We start from the raw sequence: 16,745 nt of genomic DNA, 5'->3' as shown, positions 1-16,745 counted from the left end.
AGCATGCACCTCTAATCCCAGCCCTTGGAGGCAGAGGCAGGTGGATTTCTGAGTTTGAGGCCAGCCTGGTCTACAGAGTGAGTTCCAGGACAGCCAGGGCTGCACAGAGAAAGGGGTCAGTAGTTAGAAGGTTTGGTGATCCTAGAAGACCTTGGTCTGGTTCCCAGCACCCACATGGCATCTCAAAACCATTTGTAACTCCAGTCTCAGCAGACAAGACACACATAAACGTAGGCAGGCACATAGACATAAATAAAATACACAGGGAGGGTTAGAGAGATGGCTCAGTGGTTAGAGAAATGGTTGCTATTGCAGAGGACCCAGGTTCTATTCCTAGTGCCCACAGGGCCGCTCACAACTGTTCTGCAGTCAGACTCAGGAGAGCCAACGCCCTCCTCTCACCTCCAAAGGCACGAGGCCTGAATGCGATACCCAGGCATATATGCAAGCAAAACACTCACAACTGGGAAAGTTTTAATTCGAACAAGATTTTGTTCTTCTTGGTGTTTTATTTTTGTTTTGTTTTGTTTTTGAGACAGAGTCTCTACATAGCCTTGGCTGTCCTGGCATTCACTATGTAGATCAGGCTGGCCTCAAACTCACAAAGATCCACTTGCCTCTGCCTTTCAAGTGCTGGGAATTAAAGGAATGCTCCACCATAGTAGCCTGGATTTTCGATATTCTGTGGAGTCTGGGGTTTGAACTGAATTTGCCAGGCCTGCGCAGCCAACATCTTCACCCTCTGAGCCACCTGGCTTATTCTGAATGCAGATCCTTTCCCCCACCCCCACCTTCACTTCTTTATGCTGTGAGAGGGTCTCACTAGGTAGCTGGGGATAACCTTGATCTCACACTATAACCCGGGCTGCCTCTCCATCACCAGTGTCTGATGCTTGGCTGTCCTGCACAGGGGTGAGGAACCACTCGGGCTTCTCTGCAACCTGAGCCCAGAGCAGGAGAGATGGCAGAAGGAGGGGCACCTGGCCTCCTAGCTCCTCCTCTTCCTCGGTGCCCTTCCTCCGGGGCTGCTCACCACACCGCGGACCACTTCCACTGTCCCTTAGCCTCTCTGCCCCCCAAGGTCAGGTGGGGACAGGCTGGGGCCACCGGCAGCTCCATGGCCAAGGACACTGCCTCTTCTCTCCTCCTAGCTACGGAAAGAAAAGAAGAAAAGTCTGTGCCGATCTGCATCTCCGGGGCCCTTCCCCCTCCTAAAGTCCCTGGAGCAGAGGCAGTGATTGAAACTTGGATTATCTGGAGACGAAGGGAAAGAAAGAACCCAGAACATTCCTACAGGTATGAATGCTTCAGTTGTGTGTGTGTGTGTTCTCTCTGTGTAATAACAATTTCCTTTGAAAACCTCCAGAGCCCTTTCTTTAAAAAAAAAAAAAAAAATTCTTAGTATTGCATTTATTTATTTATGTGTGTGCAGGTATGCACAAGTGACAGTCACAGGGCAACTTGCAAGAGTGTTTCGCCTTCTGACATTTGGGTCATCAGACTTGGCAGCAGTCACCTTTACCTGCTGAGCCAACTCATGGACCACTTCCTGAGACGCCTCTGTTTCATTCTATGACTTCATAGCCACAATTTCATTCAGCCAACCAACAAACATTTTCTGAACACCCTATGTCTCGTACAACTATTGAATGAGATCTGGCTCTTGTCTTGGAGGTCAGACGGGGGCAGTCATAGCAATAGCTAAGCACATTAGAGCAGGCCAGACACTGGGGAAACCTTTTATAAACATTACCCATTTAATGTGACAACAAGTATAAGGGAAAGAATATGAGACCCTTTTGCCAATAAGAACAAAGAGGCTTCATAGCTCCTAATCACCTGCCCCACCGGGGCTAAAAGGAATTCTGAGAACATTCAAGAACCCTGGATCAGACGTTAAGAACACCTGCTGCTCTTACAGAGGACCAGGGTCTGATTCCCAGCTATCAAACGGCAACTTACAGAGCTCTATCACTCTAGTCCAGTGACCTCTTCTGGCCTCCCGAGATACCAGGTACATATAGGCTGCCTATATACACCTGCAGGCAAGACACCCGTACTCATAAAATAAGAAAACATGTTTTTAAAAGACCCCTGCAAGGCAGATGTGATGTGGCGGCAAGCACCTTTAATCCTAGCATTCAGGGGTGGAAACGGAAGGATCGATCTGAGTTCAAGGTCGTCTGAGTTCAAGGTCGTCTTTGGCTACTTAAGAGTTTGAAACCATCTCTCAAAAACAAACAAACAAACAAGCCATGGCCATTTAGGACAGGGATAAAGCAACCTCTATTGCTGTCCCTGAGAATAGGACAGGAAGGAATGAAGTATACGCGTCAGTCTGAAGCTGAAGGCTGTGGGGCTGAGGCCTTATTCCCTGAGCATGGTGAAAAGAGTCCAGCTGTCTGGGGTTTGAGTCCCTGCAGGCTATTACAAGGGAGAGTGGCTTTCTCTCTGGCTCCTAGGCCGCAGAAGCAAATACCATAGATGCAGGGAGGATAGCCATCGCTCAGGGAACTGGCCAGGGGTGGGGGGAGCGGGGACCCTTAGAAGTGGGTGGCCTGGGAGCCCTGGGAAGGCCCAGGAAACTCTCCCCACCAGAAAAGATTGGCTGGTAGCTGCCATGCTTCTTACAGTTCTCGGTTCCCGTGTCCCAGCTGTCCCCAGTCAGGGCAGGAGGAACACAAAAGGTGATTATTCTGCCCGGGGGCTATCCTGGGCTTCCATGAATGGCGCGTTGAAAACCCCGTGTCCACATCCGGATCTGTTTTCACCTCTCTGCCGGAATGCACTGTCTGCATGCCAGAGTGGAGTCAAAAGGCAGGGAGAGATTCTCCAGGGAGGGGCATGATGGCCCTGGGCACCTCGGACTCCAGGGATCCCACACCGGAGCATTTTTCCTCTACCGATTCCTACCATGCAAACCCCCACGGTGGCTGGGAGGCAGATGCCCGCTTCTCCTCTCCAGCCCACGCAAGCCGGGTCCTGCCCACTTAGCCCGCCAGCCTTCTTCCGCATCTGTGCTTCTGGCCTGACTCTCACTGTCTGGAGTCCTGAGAGCCCGATCAGCTTTCGAAACAGCCTCCATCTGCCCCCTGCCCAAACTCTCAACACCCAGATTCACACTCTTGCTGAAGGCCGCAAGGAGAGGGACACCTGTGCGTGTGACCATCTGGGTACTGAGAGCACACACTATGTAAACTTCCACTGAGAGTCACAGGTAGAAATATTTTTCTCATTTATATCTTTAGTTAGTTAGTTAGTTTCAGACAGGCCCTGGTTGGTCTGGAACTCTCTTTTAGGCTGGCTCTCCAACTCAGAGTTCTGCCTGTCTCTGGGATTGATTTATTTACTTAGTTACTTAGTTTTTGAAAGAGATTGAGAGCTAAGCCTGGGCCTCAGTCTCCTATATAGTTCAAGCTGGCCTAGTGCCCAGTAGGTAGCCAAACTTTGCCTCAAACTTGTGACAGTCCTCCTGCAGAAGGAGTGAATCACCATAACCAGACTTCGCTTTTCTTTTCTTCTCCTTTCTTTTCTTTCTTTCTTTCTTTCTTTTTTTTTTTTTTTTTTTTTTTTTTTTTGGTTTTTGGAGACAAGGATTCTCTGTGTAGCCCTGGCTGTCCTGGAGTTCACTCTATAGACCAGGCTGGCCTTGAACTCAGAGATCTGCCTGCCTCTGCCTCCCAAGTGTTGGGATTAAAGGCATGCGCCACCATGCCTGGCTCTGTCTGACTTTTGAGACAGGGTCTCTGTAGCCTAGGCTGATTTCAATCTTACAATGCAGCTGAGGATGACCTTGAACTCTTTTTTAAACGATTTGTTTATTTAATCTGTATGAGTGGTGTGTATGTGTACAGTGTGTGCCCTGTGCCCCTGGTACCTATGGTGGTCAGAATCGCAAATCAACTCCTCAGGAACTGGAACTAGGGGTGGCTCTGTGTCACCACGTGGGTGCTGGGAACAAACCTGGGTCCTCTGGAAGAGCAGGAAGTGGTCTTGATCTTCCTGGCTCTACTGTGTTCTACTGTGTTCTACTGTGTGTGTGTGTGTATGTGTGTGTGTGTGTGTGTGTGAGAGAGAGAGAGAGAGAGAGAGAGATTGATTGATTGCAGGCATGCACACACCACACATATAACGCACATGGGAGGCTGAGGTTGATGTCAGATGTCTTCCATAATCATTTTCTATGCCTTATTTTTTGAGACAGAATTGGCAGAGGCAGAGGCAGATCTCTTAGTTCAAGCCCAGCCTGGTTGACATAGCCAGTTCTAGGACAAGGCAGAGCTGTTTAGTAAAACTTTATTAAACAAAGTAAAGCAAACAAAAAAAAAAAATCCCCCAAAAGAGCCGGTGTGAGCCGGGCGTGGTGGCGCACGCCTTTAATCCTAGCACTCGGGAGGCAGAGGCAGGCGGATTTCTGAGTTCGAGGCCAGCCTGGTCTACAAAGTGAGTGCCAGGACAGCCAGGGCTACACAGAGAAACCCTGTCTCGAAAAACCAAAAAAAAAAAAAAAAAAAAAAAAAAGAGCCGGTGTGGTGGCGCATGCCTTTAACCCCAGCACTCGGGAGAGGCAGGCAGATTTCTGAGTTCGAGGCCAGCCTGGTCTACAAAGTGAGTTCTAGGATAGCCAGAGCTATACAGAGAAACCCTGTCTCGAAAAACCAAAAAAAAAAAAAAAAAAAAAAAAATCCCCCAAAAGTAGGAAGGTACGTAGTTAACTAAATTATTAGGGTGCTTGCCGATCTTGTAGGAGGCCCTGGATTTGATCTACAACATAAAATGGGGAGTAGTTCTATGTAACCTGGGCACTCAGGAGGTGTAGGCAAAAGGGTCACAAGATCACACTTGATTTTATAACAAACTAGAGGCTAACCTGGGCTACATGAACCAGTCTAAACAACAAAAGAAGCAGCCATGTTGGGTAGAGCATTTGCTTAGCATGTATGAATCCCTCGGTCTAAGTAAGTCCCACCACCATACCCAAGCCCACACAGACACACACACCAATACCGACACTCCCATGCGTATAGACACCCAGATATATATACAGACACAACCCACACATACAGACACATGTACACACAGGAGCAATGAAAATAACATCTACTGGGCAGTGGTGGCGCACACCTTAGATCCCAGCACTCAGAGGCAGAGGCGAGTAGATCTCTGAGTTCAAGGCTAGCCTGGTTTACATAATGAGTTACAGGACAGCCAGGGCTACACAGAGAAACCCTGTTTCAAAAAAAACAAACAAACAACTCTAAGATAATAATAGAATGAATAGGTAAATAAGTAAAATCTAAATATATACCTACAACCCCTTAAAATTAACTGGATTATTCAAGTGCTACCCTTGGTGCCAACCACACTTGGGGATGTGAAGGCCCGGAGGGAGGATGAACTCTGAGCCACAGACTCTGCTGTGCTTGGCATCCTTTGTCTTCTTTGCACAGCCTTAGCTGCAGCCAAATGCAGCCCCTTATGACGTTCTCTCTCTTTTTCCTTTCCCTTTTGTGGTATTGGGATTGGACCCAGAGCCTATGTGAGTTCAGCAAGGACTCTACCACTGAGCTATAACCCCCAGCTCTCCAACAGGGAGGGGATCCTGAGTAGGCTCTCTACGGCTGAGCCATACCGTAGATTCTCAGTAGCAGATTCTAGGCTAGCGTTCTGCTGAGCCACGTCTGGGCCCAGATCCATCTTTCTCATCTCCTAGCTCTTGCACCTGTCTTTGCCTCCACCAGGAATGTCAACCCCATGTGGATATGTCCTTCCTCCTGCAGCTGGCCCATGCAGCTGGAAGTAAACACGCAGGACCTTGAGTCACAGATGTTCCAGCTGTGACTTCTCCTCAGATTCTTGATGGGACCGTCGGAAAGGCCATCCATTGGCTGGACACCCAAGGAAGCAGAGATGCAAATTGGCCCCCAGCCTGATGGATGGAGCAGGGGATGGAAACCTGGGGACGGGGGTGCTGTCCCCCTGTCCCTCTCCCCAGCACTGTCCTTCCTCCTTCTGTTCCCACTGGGTAAGTGTTCCCAGCCACTCCCTGCCACATCTTTCTAGCTATGTTTCCCCCGCTAGCCAGCTATGATGGGAGTCTGGGCATGGTGGTACATGTTTGTAACCCCAGTACTTGGGAAGTGGAAGCAGAAGGGTCAGAAGATCAAAGGTCATCCTCGGCTACACATCCGTTCCCAGGCTAGCCTGGGCTACATGAGACCCTGTCTTAGAACAACAAAAATGAGCCAGGAGTGGTGGTGTGCGCCTTTAATCTCAGTGCTCAGGAAGTTGGTGGATTTCTGTGGGTGCGAGGCCAGCCTGGTCTACAGTCAGGGATATACAGAGCATCCCTGTTTTGAAACAAACAAACAAACACCCAACAATAAACAAAACCAGGACAGACAAGATGGCTAGGCAGTGGGAGTGCTGCTTGTCACCGAGACTGGGCACCTTAGTGAGATCCTGGCATCCACACAGTGGAAAGAACGAACCAGCTCCCGAAAGCTGTCCTTTGGCCTTAACATGTGCCATAGGGCATGCACATTCCAGCATTCATACCCATGACACATGAATGTATACACACACACACACACACAAAGCAAGTTTCAGGTTAGCCTGGACTCTGAGACTCTCTATCTGAAGAAATGATTAAGATGGTCCTGGAGAGGGCTGGAGAGATGGCTCAGAGGTTAAGAGCACTGACTGCTCTTCCAAAGGTCCTAAGTTCAATTCCCAGCAACCACATGGTGGCTCACAACCATCTGTAATGAGATCTGACGCCCTCTTCTGGTGTGTCTGAAGACAGCTACAGTGTACTTACATATAATAAATAAATAAATCTTTAAAAAAGAAGAAGAAGAAGGGACTGGAGAATATGGTTCACTGGCTAAGAGCACAGGACTGGCTGCTCTTCCAGAAGACCCAAATTCAATTTTCAGCACCTTCATAGCGGCTCTTTTGTAAACATTTGTCACTTCAGTTCCAGAGATCTAATGATGCCCTCTTCCGGCCACTCTTGGTACTGCATGTGGGGCACAGAAATGTAGGCAAAACACTCACACATTAAAATAAAAATAAAATTTAAAAACAACAATACAAAAATGGCCAGTGAGGTACATTGGCAGATAAAGGCACTTGCTATAACCATCTACGTTCAATTAATGGCAGTGATCCTTTGACCTCCACACACACATGAATGCAATTTTTAATTTTTAATTCTTCAGTGGTGCCACATGCCTTATAATCCCAGCATTCACTAAGCAGAGGCACGTGGGTCTCTTGAGTTTGAGACCAGTCTGATCTACAGAGCGAGTTCTAGGACAGCCAGGGCTAAACAGAGAAACCCTGCCTGGGGTGGGGAGTGGGGGGTAGAAAAGAAAAAAAAGAAGAATGAAAATATAAAATAAACAAGTTAATGAATTCTTTTTTAAAATGATATCAAAACTCTGCTTTGTTGAGAGAGAAGCCTCAGGGGCTAAAACTCCTGTAGGTAGTAGAGTGCGCTCATGAGATTTTGCTGTCGAATAGACAAATGGGTCCGTGGGCTGTGGAGAGCTGGAATAGGGAAGTTGATAGAGTGGTCCCAGAAAGAGGCGATGAGGCCTTTGGCTAATGAGACTTCTAAGAGCAGGGGAGTTTCAGGGAGACCCCTGGGGAAGGGGAAGCTGTATGAAAAGACGAGTCCTCCAGAGCTGGACAGAGACTCACGCCCTTCCCTATCTGTTTCAGCCAGTGCCCTTCAGCCCACTCCGCTGCCCTTTCCAGGTAGGTCCTGCCTCTTCCCTCATCCTCATGGATATTCCCAGGCTGGCATGGTCCAGCTGCACCAGTATGATAGAAGGCTCCCGTGGCATTCCGGAATTCGGGCTACCGATTCCCCACTGCACCAGCTTGTCTTCATTTTTTTTTTACAGAGCTGAGGCTGGTAGGGGGCCCAAGCCGCTGCAGAGGGCGCCTCGAGGTCATGCATAGCGGCTCCTGGGGCAGTGTTTGCGACGATGACTGGGACGTTGTAGATGCTAACGTGGTGTGTCGTCAGCTGGGCTGTGGCCTGGCATTGCCGGTGCCCCGGCCCCTCGCCTTTGGCCAGGGCAGAGGGCCCATTTTCCTGGACAATGTGGAATGCCGCGGGCAGGAAGCGTCTCTGAGCGAGTGTGGCAGCAGGGGCTGGGGTGTCCACAACTGCTTTCACTATGAAGATGTGGCAGTCCTGTGTGATGGTGAGGGAAGGAAGGGGGACTGTGGTGGCCAAGAAGCTAGCAGGGTTCCATATAGGGCTTCATTGCACCACAGAGTTTCCATGGCTAGGGATTGAACCTGTGGCCTCATGTATGCTAGGCAATGACTTTACCACTGAGCCACATGCAAGGCAAGAGATTTATCACCGAGCTGTGTTCCCCTCCCTTTATCTATCTATCTATCTATCGATCGATCTATCTGAGATGAAGCCTGATATAGGCCTGGCTGGCCTGGACCACCTGATTCTCCTCCCTCTGCCAGCTGACTGCTGGCATTCCAGGCGTGTACCATTACACTAGCCTTAGCTTTATAAGCCAGACCACTGGGGTCACCCTGATCATAAGCTCTATCTATTGAGCTTAGAGCTACAGCAGAGACTCAGAGTCGACTTTGAGAACCCTTTTCTAGCCGGCAATGCTTACAAAAACAGAAGCTGTAGCTGGGTCCTAGACTTTCTGACTCTAAGAATTTAATGTTTCCAGGAAGTTCCCCGGGGTTGCCAACTGCATTAGGACTTGAGCTTAAGGGACCGGAGAGTAGTTCAGAGCACTTGCTGCTTTTCCAGAGGACCCAGGTTTGAGTCCCAGCACCCACAGGGTGGCTCGCATTCATCCTCGATCTCGCGCCCTCTTCTGGCCCCTATTGGTACTACATGCATGTGAGGTCCAGACATACAAAAAGGGGCTGCAGAGATGGGAGGAGGAGGAGGAGGAGGAGGAGGAGGAGGAGGAGGAGGAGGAGGAGGAGGAGGAGGAGTAATACTCGCAGAGGACCTGGGTTCGGTTCCTAGCATCCACGTGGTAGCTCACAGCTATCCAGAACGCTTCTGCTCTCTGCAGACAGACACTAGGCACGTACATGGTGTACAAACATACATACCAAGCACTCAGACTCATGAAATAAATAGATCTAAAAAATATTAAAAACAACTCCATAAATAAAATGAAGAGCACCCCGCATGGGCCTCTGGTCTCCACGTGCACGGGTCCTTGGACCTACACACACACTCATCGTATACCACACATGCACTACACTCACAAGCGCTTTCAGCACGCACATGTGCGCGTCCACACACATCAAAAAATGGAGAGTCTGGGCCTCAGACATGGTGACACGGCCCTGAAATCACAGCATTCCGGAGATAAGAGGACACATTCAAGTTTATTCTCATCTTTGTAATAAGTGGGGGAGGGAGAAGCAAATAGTGGCTCTCCATACCCAGAATTCGGGACTTTGTTCTTGAAAGCAGGTATCTCAGGGGTCTTGTGTGTGAGGATGGAGAACAGAAAGATCCCTATGTCTTTGCTCCCACCCTGCTTTCTCTGCAGAATTCTTGCACACACAGCCCCCAACGAGGAAGGTGTTAACCAGTATGGCACCCGCTACAGCCCTCCAAAATGGGAAAAGTAAGTCATACGTCATACGGTAGTGTGAGGCTTGGCCAAGCGGGTGGGCTGGCTAGCTTACCCCTGCTGTGGGGTTTTGGACCTGCATGCCAGACTGCTATCCCTGGGGAGACCTGCTGCATAGATGAAGTAGAAGAAAACGGTTCCTTCCCTGTAAAATGTTACTTGCCCCACCCCTCTCCATCCACCATCACCAGGTGAGGGCAGTGTGCGTCTGGTGGGCGGTGCCAGCCCGTGTCAAGGCCGAGTGGAGATTCTGCATGGTGGCGTCTGGGGCACTGTATGCGACGATGACTGGGGGCTGCAGGATGCTGCTGTTGTGTGCCGCCAGCTGGGCTGTGGGGCCGCCTTGGCCGCCACCACTAATGCCTTTTTCGGCTATGGTACCGGGCATATCCTGCTGGACAATGTTCACTGCGAAGGTGTCGAGCCCCGCCTGGCAGCCTGCCAGAGCCTAGGCTGGGGCGTGCACAACTGCGGACACCACGAGGATGCTGGGGTGCTCTGTGCAGGTGCCAGGGGCAGCGGGGGCTGGGCCAGGCTACAGGGGCGGGGTCTTCGGAAGGAGTAAAGGTGGGAGGAGAACTGGAAGAAACTAAGGGCTGAGTGAGAAAAGGGGTTGGCTATCTTTCCAGAAAGGCTTTGAAATTGCCTGTACTATTCAGGCCTGCTCTGGGGAAGCAATTCAGATAACTCATTCGCACATTCTCGGTAGCTCTTATTCCTCCGTTATTAGGACTGCTTCCAGAATTTTCTAGCAATTTCCAGGTATTCTTCATGGATGATTTCAGAATAAAACAATAATATTCTAGAATGCTCCCTCAAAGATTACTTGCAAAGAACCTAACTGCAGAACCCTGCCCAGCTATCTGTAACTCTGAGAATCTAATAATAGACTGCCCCCCCATATGGACCCTCTCCAATTTGGGAGGTGTTTTCAGCAAATTAAAGGTCAGCATTGGAGCAGAGTATGTAGCTTATTTGATGGGGTGGTTTCCTAACATGCATGAAGCCCTGGGTTTAATTTCCGGCCCCACACAAACCAGGCCTACTGGTACATACTTACAGCTCTACTACTCCCTGGACTACATAAAACCCTGAAACAAAACAAAACAACCCAGCACTCGGGAGGCAGAGGCAGGCGAATTTCTGAGTTTGAGGCCAGCCTGGTCTACAAAGTGAGTGCCAGGACAGCCAGGGCTACACAGAAAAACCCTTTCTCGAAAAACCAAAAACCAAACCAAAACAAAACAAACAAAACAAAACAAACAAAAACAAACCAAACAAACAACAAAAAAACCCAAGCCAGGCGTGGTGTCACATGCCTTTAATTCCAGCACTTGGGAGGCAGAGGCAGGCGGATTTCTGAGTTCGAGGCCAGCCTGGTCTACAGAGTGAGTACCACCAGGACAGTCAGGGCTACACAGAGAAACCCTGTCTCAAAAAAACAAAAAAGATTCATGGGACCATCACACCATTTCTCAAATAGACTCTTTTCTAGTAGATGGGAAGTGTTTATAGCAAATCAAAAGCTATCATTCTGAGCTTAGAGATGGTAAAGTCAAGGTCTTGAGAGGCACCAGGAGCCCTAGCAGAATCACAACTGATCTTGCTCAATGACATTCATGCTTGCTTTCTTTTCTAACCTCCTTTTTCTCAATGTAGACTCATTAGTGTCTTAGGCTAGCCTCGAGCTCAGTACTTAAAGGATGACCCTTCACTTCTGACCCGCCAGCCTTCACCTCTCCAGTGCTGGGATTGCCAACATGGACAGCCACACCCATGTCATGTGATATTAGAATGCACCTAGAGCCTTATGCACGCTAGGCAAGCATTCTACCAATGGACCTATATCCCAGGCCATAAAATTGGTTGAGTCCTTTTGCTGTAAATCCCTCAGAAGTGAGCATGGGAATCCTTAGTGGGCACAGCTCTGCATCTTTCTATTTTGTATCCACTAGACTTCTATGGGACAGGGGAATGAAAGCATGTAGCAGGCTTACATGCATCTTTGTACCTCACATAAAAGACTGCTGTCAAAGCTGGCCAGGGCTCATTGAATTCCAGTCCTGGATGTAAAGCTGGTCCAGTGACTGACCCTTCTGTCTTCTCTCCTGCTCTAGTTCTAAGCCCTCCGACTTCCACAGCTCTGCCTCCGTCTGTCACAAAAGAAGACTGGGCACGGCACACTGGGCCGGCAGGTAAAGAGCCCGCTCTCCCCACTGGAAGGGTTGGACGAGACAGGCAGGGATGGGAACTAAGGAAGCTCTTCTAGAGACACAGGAAAGGGACTTGAGCAAAGGCTTTGGGGTAGATGGTAGAGATGAGCAGATGGGAGCGGATGACACCCAGAGCTCTGAAAAATTAAGGGTGGATAAGAGCTTTCTTTCTCTGTAGCCCTGGGACTCCCTTTGTAGATGAGGCTGGCCCTCAACTCACAGAGATCCACCTGCTTCTGCCTCTTGAGTGCTGGGATTAAAGATTTCTTTAAAATGCTTGAGTCAAATTAGGGGTTGCTGTTAAGGTGGGGAATTAAGAGCCCATGAGAAGGAACTCAAATCAGGAATCAAGATTAGAGGTAAGTTTGGAATTAAAACTACAGGTATCACTGTGTGATTAAAATTACGATAATTTAAGATTCAGGAGTTGAGGGGTGGAACTCAGGTGGTTGACTGTCTGCTGATCAAGAACAAGCCCAAGGGCTGGTGAGATGGCTCAGTGGGTAAGAGCACCCGACTGCTCTTCCGAAGGTCCAGAGTTCAAATCCCAGCAACCACATGGTGGCTCACAACCATCCTTAACGAGATCTGGCGCCCTCTTCTGGAGTGTCTGAAGACAGCTACAGTGTACTTACATATAATAAATAAATAAATCTTTAAAAAAAAAAAAAAAAAAAAGAACAAGCCCAAGCCGGGCAGTGGTGGTGCATGCCTTTAATCCCAGCACTTGGGAAGCAGAGGCAGGTGGATCTCTGAGTTCAAAGCCAGCCTGGTCTACAGAGTGAGTTCCAGGACAGCCAAGGCTACACAGAAACCCTGTCTCAAAAAAACAAAACAACAACAAAAAAGAACAAGCCCATCTGAAGGACCACGTAAACCACGAGTGCTGGGTCACACCAAATTGAAGCAAGACCTTGCCTCAAAAACCCAAAAGCTTTTAATCCTAGCATTCGGGAGACAGATCTCTTCTGAGATCAGTCCCTTTTTTTTTTGTTTTTGTTTTTTTGTTTTGTTTTTAAAGATTTATTTATTTATTATATGTAAGTACACTGTAGCTGTCTTCAGACACTCCAGAAGAGGGCGCCAGATCTCGTTACGGATGGTTGTGAGCCACCATGTGGTTGCTGGGATTTGAACTCTGGACCTTTGGAAGAGCAGTCGGGTGCTCTTACCCACTGAGCCATCTCACCAGCCCTTTTTTGTTTTTTCGAGACAGGGTTTCTCTGTATAGCCCTGGCTGTCCTGGAACTCACTTTGTACACCAGGCTGGCCTCAAACTCAGAAATCCTCCTGCCTCTGCCTCCCAAGTGCTGGGATTAAAGGCATGGGCCACCACACCTGGAGATCAGGCCTAACTACATAGTGAGTTCTAGCCCTGCCAAGGCTACATACTGAGAGCTTATCTTGGGAAAAAAAGAAAATGGGGAGGAAAATCCTAAAAGATGATTTTTACTAGACAGTGCGGTGACTCTGTGACTGAGGCAAAGTAAACTGTGGGTGTGGAAATGGCCTTCTTGTTCCCTTCAAAGGCTCCCTTGTCTCCACAGCTACAGGAGTTGGTGCCTTGCCTTCCAGGGACACAGTGAGGCTGACGACAGCAGCCTGGGCCTCAGGGAAGAAAAGTAAGTGGCCCTGCCTGGGTCCCGCAACGGGAGGGAGCAGGTGGGCCACGGGCTGCAATAGGGAGGGGAGCCTGCAGTCCCAGGTCATCCCCTGGCACCGGCCTGTGCGCCCCGCAGGCGGGAGGCTGAGGCTGGTCGGGGGCCCGAGCCCGTGCCGCGGCCGAGTGGAGGTGCTGTACGCCGGGGGTTGGGGCACCGTGTGCGACGATGACTGGGACTTCGCGGATGCGCGCGTGGCCTGTCGCGAGGCGGGTTGCGGGCCCGCGCTAGGCGCCACGGGCCTCGGTCATTTTGGCTATGGCCGAGGCCCTGTGCTGCTGGACAACGTAGGCTGCACCGGTACCGAGGCCCGCCTCAGCGACTGCTTCCACCTGGGCTGGGGACAGCACAACTGCGGCCACCACGAAGACGCCGGAGCGCTATGTGCAGGTGAAGCTGTGGCGTGAGAAGGAGTGGAGCCGGAGTAGTGGGCGGGGCCCGACCCATAGGAGATGCGGGCGGGGCTCATATGGAGGAAAGGCAGAGCTGTGCAAGCTGGGTGAGGACCCATGAATGCATGCGCTCACATCTATGGGCGGGTCTGAATCAGGAGAGGGGCGGGGCATCCTGTAGGGGCGGGACAAGATGTGGTTGAGCTGGGCGATGCGTGGGCCACGACGGTCCTGTGGGCGGAGCCTCTTGTAGCTCACAGTCGCGGGTGGGGCCGAGTCTGAGGAGGCCTGGGTGGGTCGTGCGCAGGAGCTCCCTGCTGTGGGAGCGAGCGGAAGCTGTGTAGCTTTCTGGCTGGCCTAAGACTGGGAAGGCGAAAGTGAAGCAGGGCATAGGGCTTGTGGGCGGGGCCTGATAGCAGGCGCTGAGATGGAGGAATGGGCGTGGCGCTCTCTGCTGCACTGCAGCGGAAGTATTGCGCATAGCGGGGGTAGCCCGGCACTCTCCGCTGCTGAGCCTTAGGGGCGTAACCGGAAGGGCGAGTTGTCTGCAGGGGGCGACTAGGGCGCGGTCACTCGTGCTGTGCTATCCAATTTATAGTCTCTCTCTGCTGCTAGTGATTGGTAGGAAGCAGGAGGTGCTGACCGCTTTCCCAAAACTAGCCTTTGACTTTTCAGAGATACCAATGAAAACAGGCGTGTACAAAGTCTGGCAGGACATTGTCAATCCCTTGTTCTCCTATCTCCACCTTTACTTGATGCCCAGACCTAGGGGGCCCTCCAGTCTCCTACCTTAGGTTGGCAGGTCTTTGAGGTTCTTTCTGTCTTTCTGTACAACTTGAGAAGGTTAGGAGAATTGATCTGGTTCTAGGGAGCATGTTCCCCACCATGACAGCCATCTCTTTTTTTATGCCCCTGCTGAGCCAGGCCCAGAGGAACTGGGACTCCAAGTCCAGCAGGCTGGTTCTGAGACCACCCGAATGCCCAGTCCTCGGCCCAGAGATGGTAGGTGTTTACTGCCACTGAAAATGAGGTTGGAACTTTAGGGATAAGATGGACCTGGAGTGATAAAACACTACAGCAACCTAGAGATTTCTCCACTTGGGATCAAAACAAACTGAAGAAATGAGAGAATACAGAATTAGGCATGGTGGCCTATGGCTTTCATTCCAGCATTCTGGAGACTTGGGTCAGAAGGACAGTAACTTCAAGGCCTGCCTGAACAACATACAAGGGCTCATGGAAAAACAAACAACAAATTAGCCTAGGGAATGTAGGTGTGGAAGTGGGGACAGTAAACTTTGAGGGTCAGGATAAGACATGGTCATAGTTTGCAAACAGCCTGTGGCTAAGGGGCTGAGACTGTCTGTTGAGGGTCTCACTACATAGCTCTGGCTGACCATTGCTGTGTAGAACAGGCTAGGCTTGAACTCACAGAGATCTGCTTGCCTCTGCCTCCTTAGTGTTGGGATCAGAGGTGTGTGCCAACTTGTCCAGCATTATTTATTGGTGTCTGTGTACCCGTGTATATGTGTACCCGTGTATATGTGTACCCGTGTATATGCATGTATATGTTCACACATGTGAAGACAAAACAGTATGAAGGAATGTGAAGGTCAGAGGACAACCTGTGCGAGTTGTTCTTGGGTATAGAACTGAAGTCATCTGGCTTGGTGGCAAGTGCCCTCAACTGTAGAGCCATCTCTTGGGTCCCATGATTCCATGGGCTCTTCTGACCCGGGCCTTATCTCCAACACAGGGCACCTCCGTCTGGCTAGTGGAACACACCGATGTGAGGGGCGCGTAGAACTCTTCCTAGGACAAAGGTGGGGCACTGTTTGCGATGATGCCTGGGACCTACGGGCAGCCATTGTCCTGTGCCGTCAGCTGGGATGTGGCCAGGCTCTGGCAGCCCCAGGAGAGGCCCACTTTGGCCCAGGCCGAGGCCCAATCCTCTTGGACAATGTCAAATGCCGAGGAGATGAGAGCACCTTGCTACTGTGCTCTCATATCCGCTGGGATGTCCACAACTGTGACCACAGCGAGGATGCCAGTGTCTTGTGCCAGCCATTGTGACCCAGATGGCTCTGTACTCCATACCATATCAAAGGAGCCTATGGGGAACTGACTGTCCTTTCCCAGGATGCCTTCCTATGATAGCTCGGGTTCCTGGTACTCCTTTCTCCCCATGCATGGGAGATGCAGTACCTGCCCGAGTCCTCTTACTGTGTGTCCCGAGACTGTTATCACCGGCGGAAGGCCCAATACAGTGAACATAGCAATGTTTTGCTCAGCCAACTCAGAAAATGTGGGAGAATAACCCACTTCTCTTTGGGGGAACTCATTTATATAGTACCCCCGATCCTTCCTCTCTGCACCCACATCCATGAGGCTTGGGCTGTCTGTCTGTAAATGCCTTCAAAACCTTCCCGTGACCTATCTTGGTCTCCTGCTAAAAGTGGGGAGACAAAAGGGGTTGGGGTGCTCTTTTCTATAAACTGGCAGGGGACTGCAGAAGAACCCAGGCCATCACCTTCCCTGCTGGGTGAGGACCTGGACTCAGATGGTGCTCCGATGAACAAGGGGGCTGCAGGGGCCAAAGCAGGGACCAGAGGAGCCCTTCCTGCAGCTTCTCTGATTTCCACTGCCCCCTCCCCCCCATACAGAGCCTCTACTTTGCAGTAACAAAGAACCCTGGAGGCCCATAGCCACTGTCCATAGGTGCCAAGTAAATAAAGCATTATCTCTCCCAGTCTTTTAACTGAGGTCATTGTTTGAAAACCTGTACCATGGCTGCTGGAAAAACTCCAGGAAGGACTTTCTGGAGAAAAC

At 50.4% G+C, this 16,745-nt stretch overlaps 1 protein-coding gene across 3 annotated transcripts; it reads left to right on the top strand.

The window, feature by feature from the left end:
• Positions 1–1,045: 1,045 nt before the first annotated feature.
• Ssc4d (scavenger receptor cysteine rich family member with 4 domains) lies at positions 1,046–16,659 on the top strand. Of its 3 annotated transcripts, XM_085837290.1 has the most exons (11): positions 1,046–1,296; positions 5,742–6,025; positions 7,729–7,764; positions 7,914–8,219; positions 9,567–9,644; positions 9,842–10,156; positions 11,768–11,845; positions 13,411–13,485; positions 13,603–13,914; positions 14,841–14,918; positions 15,673–16,659. In XM_085837290.1, the coding sequence occupies exons 2-11, from the start codon at positions 5,860–5,862 to the stop codon at positions 15,987–15,989; spliced, it is 1,761 nt and encodes a 586-aa protein (XP_085693416.1). In that variant the 5' UTR covers positions 1,046–1,296; positions 5,742–5,859; the 3' UTR covers positions 15,990–16,659. The 3 variants fall into 3 exon arrangements, with proteins under 3 accessions (XP_085693416.1, XP_085693415.1, XP_085693414.1); XM_085837289.1 differs by having other exon boundaries at positions 5,781–6,025; positions 13,411–13,914; XM_085837288.1 differs by having other exon boundaries at positions 13,411–13,914.
• Positions 16,660–16,745: the final 86 nt, after the last annotated feature.

This window comes from Mus caroli, unplaced genomic scaffold (assembly GCF_978045245.1).
Source record: "Mus caroli unplaced genomic scaffold, Mus_caroli_1 scaffold_4, whole genome shotgun sequence".
In the NCBI taxonomy this organism is placed as follows: Eukaryota; Metazoa; Chordata; class Mammalia; order Rodentia; family Muridae; genus Mus; species Mus caroli.
The sequence above is the reverse complement of the archived record's forward strand: the minus strand, read 5'-3'. Positions and strand labels throughout refer to the sequence as shown.

What these genes read in the sequence shown, in the direction of transcription:
- Ssc4d (XM_085837289.1), top strand. Translation starts at nt 5,860, where the DNA reads ATGGGACCGTCGGAAAGGCCATCCATTGGCTGGACACCCAAGGAAGCA. An exon ending in CGCCGGAGCGCTATGTGCAG is followed by an intron (nt 13,915 to 14,840) that starts GTGAAGCTGTGG and finishes CTGCTGAGCCAG; the next exon opens with GCCCAGAGGAACTGGGACTC. An exon ending in CAGTCCTCGGCCCAGAGATG is followed by an intron (nt 14,919 to 15,672) that starts GTAGGTGTTTAC and finishes TCTCCAACACAG; the next exon opens with GGCACCTCCGTCTGGCTAGT.